The following is an 8,419-nucleotide window of genomic DNA, read 5'->3' on the forward strand; positions in this document are numbered from 1 at the left end:
GTTCAAGCCCCAGGACTGGCAAAAAAAAAAAAAAAGTAGCCAAGCACTAGTGGCTCATGCCTATAATCCTAGTTACCTAGGAAGCTGAGATCTGAGGATCATGGTTCAAAGCCAACCCAGGGGGCTTTCTTCCATGCCATGTTAAGCAATTCTGAAAAACTAAATAGGCAAAAGTTACTCGAGAGAATATGAAAACTATTAAGTGGTGGAAAAATTTAAGCTTCCTCTTAACTGGATTTAACCACAGGGTACTTGACAAGTCAGGTCTTTGAAAAGGTTATTTTCAGATCAAAGGCTCTCCTAAAACTTCCAAAGCCTTATAACTTAAGATCTTAAAATAGTAGCACAGACAGAAGCATACAAGTAACAAGTTCTAGCTGTCCCTTTTATTTCTTGATTGATTGATTGATTTGTCAGTCATGGGGCTTGAACTCTGGGCCTGGACTCTCTCCCTGAGCTCTTCAGTTCAAGGCTAGTGAATGCTCTACTACTGCCTGCGTTCCCCATTCCAAAGGAATAGGAGTCACTACCCTGCAATAAGCACTTCACAGGCAACGGGGCTTTGTCAGGGCCAGTCAGCACATGATGCCCTGTATCTCCTGATTCTGGCTGGCAATAGTTGTCCATGGTGATGAAATAGGCACAATTGATCAATATGTGAAAAAAGGCTTCCCGTAACACTTTCCAATTCTCGAAACTTGTAGGCTTAGGATTTTTGTTTTGTTTTGTTTTGTTATTTGCCAGTCCTGGGGCTTGAATTTCAGGGCCTGGGCACTGTCCTTGAACGTACTCAAGGCTAGTACTCTACCACTTGAGCCATAGTATCACTTCTGGCTTTTTTTGTGTACGAGGTACAAAAAAAAAAAAAAACAACCCAGGGCTTCATGCATGCCAGGCAAGCATTCTATCACTAGGTCACACTCCCAGCCCCACTTGTACAGTTTTTAATTTCTCCAAGTTCAAGCAGAGTTTCAGGTATGATATCAAAACATCGAGTGAAAGGTGCTGGAGGTAGTTGAGATGAAAAATGGAACGCAGTCATTCTTTAGCATGATACTGTAAGTCTAGGTGGACAAGGTTGGAGCATCTTCTAATTATGGTACAGAGATCTGATTCTCTGAGAACCAGTGGAAATGAACCACTGGGCAGAGGGAAGTGCCAGTCTGCTGTGTCTCCTTGAACCTCTGCTTTCATTTCAGCAAGATGAAGCTTCTCACGGGCCTGATTTTCTGCTCCATGATCCTGGGAGCCAGCAGCATCCTTTCATTTGTTCATGAGGCTACTCTTGGTAAGGCTGATGGAGGGTGGTCACTCTGAGTTCGCAAGAACTCGGAAATCTGAAGCCACTTTTTCAGGTTGTCCTTTCCTTGGAGGCAGAATGCAATGGAACATTTCTTTAAGTAGACTGAATATAGGCGTGGGAGGCTATATCCCAGAGGACATAACCCAGCTGTGCATGAGGCCAACCTCATGCGAATAATGTGTCTACTTACTACCCCATTGTTCATAGGGTTAGGTACACACAAGTCACATGGAGAGCTTAAACAAGTACCCGTGTCTCCTGCCATTTTCCTCCTTGCACATAGTCTTAGTATTTGGCCTTGGCTGTGAACAGTGCACTGAGTGTTTATCCAGGTGATGAGAGTCTGCTTCCATAGCTGAGATTCCTTGCTCTAGTGCTTCCTCAAGCCACCATAGCATCAGTGCAGACATCTTGCAAGGGCAAGGCATTTATGTGTCAAGCTTGTGCGATTATTTTGCAAGAATGCATTTATAGGAGTCAAGGAAGAAGCATTGCACATGTGCAGTCTTTCTCTGCTTCTGTATTGTCATCTTACAGAAGTTGCCATTGTATGTAGCTTCATTTTAGAATAGTGTGTGTGTGTGTGTGTGTGTGTGTGTGTGTGTGTGTGTGTGTGTGTGTTGGTACTGAGTCTTGAACTCAGGACATGGTCCTGAGTTCATTGAGAACATTAAAGCAACCTTTCATCTGGCCCAACTCTTCAATAATGTGGAACTTCAATGATCCTACTCTATAAAGAAACATTCTCTCTATTATTATATTTTACCAGTAGTTCACAGTAGTAAAACACAGCTCAAGTTCTGTAATGAGTTATGTGGAGGGATGTGGAGCTATAAGATCAAGTGGTAGAGTGCTAGCCTTGAGCATAAAAAGTCAGAAACAGTACCCAGGCACTAAATTCAAGCTCTGACACACACACACACACACACACACACACACACACACACACACACACACATTGTCAACCTAGAATTATATGTAGAAGGCAACTAACACATGGAATGTTCTTATGTTCCTAACTCATGGCATTTAAGACTACTAAGACCATAGGCTGCAAGTTTGAATACGCTTCATCCTTAATTCCCCTAGAAGGTGTCCTCAGATTCCTCAGATTCTTTGTGTTCACCCCATATCCTCTTGCCTTTTCCAACACAGGGGCTTGGGACATGTGGCGAGCCTACTCTGACATGAAAGAAGCCAACTGGATAGGGGCAGACAAATACTTTCACACTCGGGGGAACTATGATGCTGCCCAAAGGGGCCCTGGGGGTGCCTGGGCTGCTGAGGTGATCAGGTAAGGCAGGTTCTGGGGATGACAGGCCTGGTGAGCAGAGCTTGACTGCTTGGGGGGATCAGGAGAGGATGAACTCTGGAAGGGGTTCTGGTTAGGTGTGGCTCTTCCTTCTCCTAACTATCAGCCTGCATTCTTTCCATCCTCCCTATCCAAGCCCGGTTTCAGTCAGAGCCGGAGAAGGGATGATAAAGCATCCTCCTGTTTGAAATTAGAAACCTGGAAGGCTATGTAGTGATTCCCAGACTTCCCTCTCTGGGTGCTCTGTGTCCAGTTTGTGGCCAGGTACACAGAGGAGTAGATCTGTGATGGGCTTGGTCAGTAATTTAGTCTCTCCTTCCTGAGATTTCTAGGCTTCTATTTGAATTGTTTTTGGAAAGGGGAGAACGGGAGTGGGATTCAGCATAGTGGTGAATCCTCCTCCTGCTTGTCTCAATTAGTGATGCCAGAGAGAATTTCCAGGGTTTCCTGAGCAGGGGACACGAAGATGTTGCGGAAGACCAGAAAGCCAACCAATGGGGTCGCAGTGGTCAAGACCCCAATCACTTCAGACCTTCTGGCCTGCCTGACAAGTACTGAACTTCCTCTTCACTCTGTCTCCAGACATGGGCGACAATGTCGGGGAGTCAGAGGCCTGAAGTATTCAGATCTGTGTCCCCAGAACCTGGCATACCACAGAATTGCTGCCTAATAAATGCTTCAGAAACCACATTTCTTGCATCTCGGTGTGACTCTTTGCTGTCAGCAGGGCCTGTTTGGTGACAAGGGGTGAGTGCAGTGTAAGCCTGAGGCGTAGTATTTGATCTCCTCATGTCCATGCACTCTATTGTGCTGCCCAGATTTTACTCCTCCCTGGCCCATGCCTCTGTGGATGGGACCACAGCCATGAGAGGAATGACTCGTGGTATCCTGCCCCAGCATCAGCCGCACTGGCCATCTGTGCAGTAACACTTTCCAGGTCCAGTTAGTCACCATTTCCTGTCCTTTCTATGGGAGAAATGCCTGCAAGGCAGTGTCTGTATTTTCATTGCCTTGTTTCATGTCAAAATGGTCATTCATGTGATGTCACCCCTTTGTGAAAGTGTGTGATTCTTCTGCCCATCACATGGGAAAGAATTATGGAGGTGACATTTATGAAGAGTGAGTATAATAAAGAAGATCATCAGATCAACTCAGGACAGAGAAACCAGGTAGCCCTGGAAAACTGAAGTATCAGTGGGTGGGGTTATTGATTGATGACAGCATTTCCTGCTAAGAATAAGGAATGCAAAAGCATACATATGAGAAGAGTCTTCCTGGAGGCTGACATTTGTGTTTCACTGGCAAGTCTGTGATCCATTGGGTAGCAGCTAGTGTGTGCTGAGCATCTCATTCCAGTGAGGATACAGCTCTGAGCCATGGCAATGGGTCTTGGTAGGAAGCTGCCCAGGAGAGCAGTGGATTCATGGGAATGTAGTGGGATCCTGCAGTGTTACTTACAGGCCTATTTGGAACAGGGATGGATTTCTCAAATGAATTGTTTACCCCTAAATTCAGATACTGGCCTCTATTTCGATTTTTTTTTCTGCCTGTCTTGGGGCTTGAACTCAGTTACTGAGCACTATCCTGGAGCTTTCCTCAAGGCCAGCAGTGTATTAGTTGTGCCACAGCATCAATTCCAACTTTTCTACATATGTTGTACTGCCGAATGGAACTAGAGTGCTAGGCAAGTACTCTACCAAGAGGTCAAACTCCTGGCCCCTGAACTCTATTTTCTAGCTGTAATTTCCAAGAAATTATTTGCAATTAAAACTATAATGGTTGACAAAACAGCTTGTTACTGGCACAAGAATAGGCCTGAGGACCAATGGAATAGAACTATGGACCCAGTTATTAACTCACAGACCTAGAGCCAACTAATCTTTGATAATGGAGCCAAAAAAATAGATTGGAAGAAAGACAACTTCTTCAACAAGTGATTCTGGCAGAACTGATTAAGCGTCTACAGAAAACTAAAGTTGGATCCTTCTTTGTCACCCTGCACCAGGATTAACTCCAAATGGATCAAAGACCTGGAGGTAAAAACAGATACACTGAAAAGTTTACAGGAAGGAATAGGAGATATACTAGGTCTCCTTGGCACAGGTTGAAACTTTCTTAATAAGGACCCAGAAACACAACAAATCAAAGAAAGTCTGGATAAATAGGATTGCATTAAACTGCAGAGCTTCTATATGGCAAAGGACATAGCTAGAAAACTAACTAGAAAGTCTACAGAGTGGGAGAAGATCATTACTAACCATAAAATAGAAAAAGGCCTCATATCTAAAATATATCAACAGCTAAAAAAGTTGAATCACTCCAAAGAAACAACCATCCCATTAAAAGATGGGCCAAAGACTTAAAGAGAGTCTTCTCTGAAGAAGAAATAAGAATGGCCTATAGACACATGAAGAAATGCTTGACATCTCTGGCCACAAAAGAAATGTTAATCAAAACAACTCACTCCAGTTAGAATGGCCATGATCAAGAAATCTCATAACAACAGATGCTGGCAGAGATGTGGCCAGGAGGGATCACCACTACACTGTTGGTGGGAGTGCAAACTAGTTCATCTGCTATGGAAAGCAGTATGAATTTTCCTCAAAAGGCTAAACACAGAGTTCCCCTATAACTCAACAATTCCACTCCTTGGCATTTACCCACTGGTCCAGAAACAAGGACATACTAAATCCACTAATCAACAATGCTCATTGCAGCACTATTAACCACAGCAAAGATATGGAAACAACCTAGATGCCCCTCAGTTGATGAGTGGATCAACAAGATGTGGTATTTATACACAATGGAACTCTATGCTGCTGTCAGAAAGAGCAACACCGCCCCATTTGAAAGGAAATGGAGGGGCCGGGAGTTTGGCCTAGTGGTCAAATTGCTTGCCTAGCATGCACGAAGACCCGGGTTCGATTCCTTGGTACCACATACATAGAAAAAAGCCAGAAGTGGTGCTGAGGCTCAAGTGGTAGAGTTCTAGCCTTGAGAAAAATCCAAGGACACTGCTCAGGCTCTGAGCTCAAGCCCAGGACTGGCAAAAAAAAAAAATAAGAGAAAGGAAAAGGAACAACTTAGAAAAAAATTATATTAAGTGAAGTAAGCAAGACTCAAAGGAACATAGGCTCAATGGTTTCCCTCATTTGTCATAATCAGGAGATTATGTAAATCTCCTAGCAGAGATTTACAATAGAGCAAAACCTGGATACATAAGGCTATATAGGATGATGCTAAATGAAAGAACCTCGAGGATATAGAAACAAAAGCCATATAATGAATGATTGTCCTTAATGTACTATATTATCTCTCATATCTTTGCTGTCTCTTGGTTATGTCATTTTATTGCAGTATTTTACCTTGTTATCTGATATATTATATATATGTTTATTTGGTTATTTGAAATACGATGGGGAAGGGAGGAAAACAAAATGAGGGGCGGGGTGGGGGGAGGGAAATGGGGACCAAGACCTGAGAAAGGGCACCAATGTTTGTGAAGTAATGCACCTTCTATTTGGTGAATATAATGTAACCCTTCTATTAATTACAAAAAAATATATGAAAAAAACTATAATTGTTCAGACCACTATGACTTTATAGCCCTTATAAGTTTCCACTTATACCAAGTAGAAAGTTATCCTTTCTCTTCCTCTCCTCCCTTCCCCTCCTTTCCTCTAATCCCTTTCTCTCTCTCTCTCCTTTTCCCTTTCCATCTCTCTCTGTCTGTTTCTCCATTCCCCTATCCCTTTCCTTTTCATTTTCTTCTCCCTCTTCCTCATTCCTCAGAAAGACATTGAATGAGAACCATCATTAATATCAAATTCTTCTCTTTTTTTTTTTGCCAATCCTGGGCTTGAGCTCAGGGTCTGAGCACTGTCCTTGGACTTTCTCAAGGCTAGAGCTCTACCACTTGAGCCTCAGCACGACTTCCGGCTTTTTTCTATGTATGTGGTACCGAGGAATCGAACCCGGGTGTTCATGCATGCTAGGCAAGCACTTTAACCACTAGGCCAAACTCCCGGCCCCATATCAAATTCTTCTTTAACGTGATCTTATACTTACAATGAATTTCTTTATCCCCATTAACAAGCATGTAGACTTTGTTTATGTCAAATGGAGTTAAGATAAATGAGGTGATGTTTGAACACTTTGAACCTGCAGTTGAATTGGTGCAGATTTTGTTGGGAAAATGTTATGTCCTTTTTGAATACCACTAAATTTCCCTGGGGTAAGAGCCCCTGAAGAGCAGTAGCTAAACTGAATCCATCTTGTTAAAGCAGCCTCCGTTCTGTAAGAGTTAAGTTCTGAGAAATCCCCTACCTGCCTCTTCTCAGGAGAACTGCAAGATGCTCCATCACATGTTTCCTCAGAGAGCTAGCAAGGACATTCAAAGGTCATCTCTAGGGCAGCAGCTGTGTTTCACAGGTAGCAAGGACACCTAAAACTAAAGTTCTGTGGGAAACCATAACATCAGAACTGATGAGAAACTGGGGAATGTCTCTATGCAAAAGTTAAGTAAAACATGAGGCTGAGAATGAAAACTAAAACTTGTTTGTTCTGTACTATAAAAGCTGTGCTCATTCTGTACTCGGGGCCTCCAGGCGTCATTGGTTTCTAAGGCGTGGAGGACCAAGCTCAAGCTTGCTAATAAATGGCTCTTTGTTGCCTACATTGGTCGTGGACTCTGGTGGTCTTTCAGGGGGATTTTGAAGGTTGGGCACAACACCACTGGGTATTCTGCACAGGACAGAAGCTCTGCAGAAGCCAGGAGGAAAGCAAGCCCCTAGGACTTGTTTGTCTGGCACCCTCTAGTGACAAATTGTAACATCATTGGTGTTTGTTAAAGGAGAAAGGATTGCAGCTCCTGTTCCAGAGTTGGAGCCAGGATGGATGCACATGTAGCTTCGAGTTGATGATCAGCTTGCACGAATTGAGTGTTCCAATGGTCATCACCTAATTCAATGAGGGCCTGACCAGAACACAAGTCGGGGAATCAAGCAATGCGCTTCCCTGCCCTAGCTAAACTCTTGAGCTGTTCATATCATCTCTTCTTCTCCTACCCTCCAGCTGGGATTTACATCATGAGTGTCCCTAGTTCTCAGGCTCAGGTTCAGGTTGAATTATTCCATCCATCAACTTTCCTGGATTTCAAACTAGTAAAGGTAAATTCTTGAGCCTTTTCATCTTCCATTGTCCAATGGGCCATTTCCTCATAATTAGGAGAGAGAACATGAAAACACATCTGGAGAGTCATTTCTGGAGGACATCTCTGAAGAACTGAATACAATATCTAATCTTTTCAGTCTTGTCTCTCATGTTTGATTAGTATGCTTTATGACACGGACAAATAGAAACACTTACCTTGTTTGTTGGAGTCAATGTCTCGACTTGTAGCTCAGGAACTCACATATAGCACAAGCAGCAGGAATCTCCTGCATCAGCCTGTAAGTAGTGGGATTATAGGACGGCAATGCTGCACCCAGCTGCTGCTGTTCTCATTTGGGGGTGCTGCTACAGGTGCTGCAGCTGCTGCTGCTGTGGTGGTGGTGGTGGTGGTGGTGGTGTGTGTGTGTGTGTGTGTATGCTTATACACCTGTGACTGCACCTGCACCCGCATATATTTGCCCCCATCCTGGAGCTGGAACTCAGGGCCTGGGTGCTGCCACTGAGTTCTTCTTCTCAAGGCTAGCTTTCTACCACTTGAACCAAAGCTCTAGTTCTGACTTATATTATACCTGTTACCTGGAAGATAAGATTCTGAGGGTTTCCTGCCTAGAGTGGCTTTGAACTGTGATCCT

The 8,419-nt window shown here is 43.7% G+C and overlaps 1 protein-coding gene and 1 long non-coding RNA gene across 2 annotated transcripts; one reads left to right on the top strand and one right to left on the bottom strand.

Moving 5' to 3' along the window:
* Window positions 1-982: 982 nt before the first annotated feature.
* Window positions 983-3,210, top strand: LOC150053107 (serum amyloid A-5 protein-like). Its single transcript, XM_090348032.1, has 4 exons — window positions 983-1,058; window positions 1,200-1,288; window positions 2,459-2,597; window positions 3,035-3,210. The coding sequence occupies exons 1-4, from the start codon at window positions 1,021-1,023 to the stop codon at window positions 3,171-3,173; spliced, it is 405 nt and encodes a 134-aa protein (XP_090204158.1). The 5' UTR covers window positions 983-1,020; the 3' UTR covers window positions 3,174-3,210.
* LOC150053108 (uncharacterized) lies at window positions 1,282-8,168 on the bottom strand. The gene is made up of 3 exons (XR_016538066.1): window positions 7,983-8,168; window positions 6,942-7,073; window positions 1,282-1,366 (listed from the first exon to the last, which is right to left on the bottom strand). It is a non-coding gene; the product is annotated as an uncharacterized LOC150053108 (long non-coding RNA).
* Between the last annotated feature and the right edge of the window lie 251 nt (window positions 8,169-8,419).

The sequence above is a fragment of the Megascapheus bottae genome, chromosome 16, assembly GCF_031878675.1.
Source record: "Megascapheus bottae isolate mThoBot1 chromosome 16, mThoBot2.hap1, whole genome shotgun sequence".
NCBI lineage: Eukaryota > Metazoa > Chordata > Mammalia > Rodentia > Geomyidae > Megascapheus > Megascapheus bottae.